This window comes from Orycteropus afer, unplaced genomic scaffold, assembly GCF_000298275.1.
Source record: "Orycteropus afer afer isolate SDZICR_OR568_19922 unplaced genomic scaffold, OryAfe1.0 scaffold00441, whole genome shotgun sequence".
NCBI lineage: Eukaryota > Metazoa > Chordata > Mammalia > Tubulidentata > Orycteropodidae > Orycteropus > Orycteropus afer.
The window spans coordinates 1,187,614-1,189,588 of NW_006922028.1; the positions used below are offsets into that span (position 1 = coordinate 1,187,614).

The 1,975-nt window shown below is 43.9% G+C and overlaps 1 protein-coding gene across 1 annotated transcript in view; it reads left to right on the forward strand.

Moving 5' to 3' along the window:
• Positions 1 to 1,699, forward strand: part of MCM9 (minichromosome maintenance 9 homologous recombination repair factor) — a 122,313-nt gene extending 120,614 nt beyond the window's left edge. The window contains exon 12 of the mRNA XM_007954191.1: positions 235 to 1,699. Within this exon, the coding sequence (XP_007952382.1) occupies positions 235 to 1,699 (1,465 nt within the window). The remainder of the gene's footprint in view (positions 1 to 234) is intronic.
• The last annotated feature ends 276 nt before the right edge of the window (positions 1,700 to 1,975 follow it).

The window sequence follows — 1,975 nt, forward strand, 5'->3', positions numbered from 1 at the left end:
TGCCCAACCTTCCTTCCGAGGAGTGGCTGGTGGATTTGAACCGCCAGCCTTCTGGTTAGCAGTCAAGTGCCTTAGCCACTACGCTACCAGAGCTCCCTTAAGAGACTATAGCTGGTATTAATTTCGAATTATGTCAGACTTAACTCTTCAGACAACATCTCACATACTACAAAGAAATGAAAAGGTTAAAGCCTTGACTTCAGAACATGGTTTCCTTTCTTATCTCTGCTACAGGTTACAGAATCAGAATGTGCACCAATCCCAGCCATGGCCAGTGGAGGCTGAGACTCCTCCGGGATCCTTGAAAAATGATCCAGCAGAAGAATCGAAATTCAGAACTTCCACACAGCAGGAAATAAATGTTAACATGCATACCTCCTCTCCTGTAGACAGTCCTGGGGGAAGTCCACTTGTAGATCCCCCATCCCATCTGCGGCCTAATAGATCAACAAGGAAAAAACATTCAGCTCAGCCCCAAAATAGCAAGAATAATGGTCTAGACTGGTTTGACTCCATGGCATCTCATCAGATGGAACCTCACAACACTGTTCATGTGTCTCCCAGTCCCAGAACAATTGAGAAAGAAATGGCTTCAAAAATCTCCAACAGTAAATTACTCCAACAGGGTAAGGAAAAGAATGGGCCCAGCCAAAGGAGCAAATCAGAAACGGGACAGCTCCCAGCACCAGGAGGGACAGATGCTCCATTGAGGCCAGACAAGACTTTCCATAATGAGGGTAAAAGGGCAAAAAAGCCAACAATGGCTTCTGAAGTAGCAGTACCTGCTGATGAGCCAGACTCAGTACTGACTTACCACGTTTCTAAAATACTGCACAAGCTACACAAGGAGAGAGCCCAGGAACTCTGCCAAAATCCTGTGAGGGAGCCTTCACAGCCGTCAAGCCCATGTCATCCTTACTCCAGTCCTGTACACAGCCCAGAAAACACACTGGACACTCCCAAAAGAAAGAGACTGAAATCCCAAGCTCAAGAAGAAGAACCTGAAATAGAAGGTGTTGAGAGTCAAGGACCCCCTGTTGCCAAACTGGCCAAATTTACTTTCAAACAAAAGTCAAAATTGATCCACTCCCCTGAAGACCACAGTCATGTGTCTCTTGGCACAACTGAAATAACAGTTTGTAGTCCTAAAATGTTCCAAGCTAGAGCAAGAAGAGAAACAGCTCTGCCTGCGAAGGATCCAGAAAAGTTGAGATCGACCCCAGGAAACAGAAGCTCAGGTCCATTGCAGAATGCAACAAAGGAGGTGTCACGGCAGCCACCAAAAAAAGATGTGTCAAGAGAGAAGAGGGAATGTGCCCCTGAAAAGAGAGTTATTCAGCCTGAACAGGGGAAGCAGACTGGACATTCTCACCTTACTGGTGAGAGAGAGAAGAAGGATAAAGGCAGCAAGGTCCATGCTTGCACATTAGCCAAACTGGCGAACTTCTCCTTCACTTCTCCCTCTGAATCCAAATCAGAAACCCCTCCTCCTCCTGAAAGTAAAAACTGGATTGAGAGAGACCTAAACCCTCCTCCTACCACCACAGATACAATGCTCGGCAGTAAAAGAAAAACTTTTCAGTTAGAGGGATCTACTGAAAAATGGATTACTTCCACAAGGTCTATCTTTACATTACCAGAACTAGATGATGAAGCATTAGATTTTGACTGGGATGAAGAGATAAGAAAAAAAACATAATCATGAAAAGCTTTCAGGTCAAATTTCAACCTCTCCAACTCAACACAGCACCTTCAGCATATATCAGTGTGATGTTTACAAATGTACCAAACTCTTGGCCATATCAAATACCGTTCTTAACACCAGGCTCCTCATCAGGTTTTGTATTTCTGTTGTATTTCAGTTGTATCTTCATGACTTTAAAACTTGTATAATCAGTTTAGGTCATTGTGATATCAGCACTTGAGTGGAATTAGTTGACTTTGGGCTTAGTTTTGCAAACAAAGTGTTTGTATT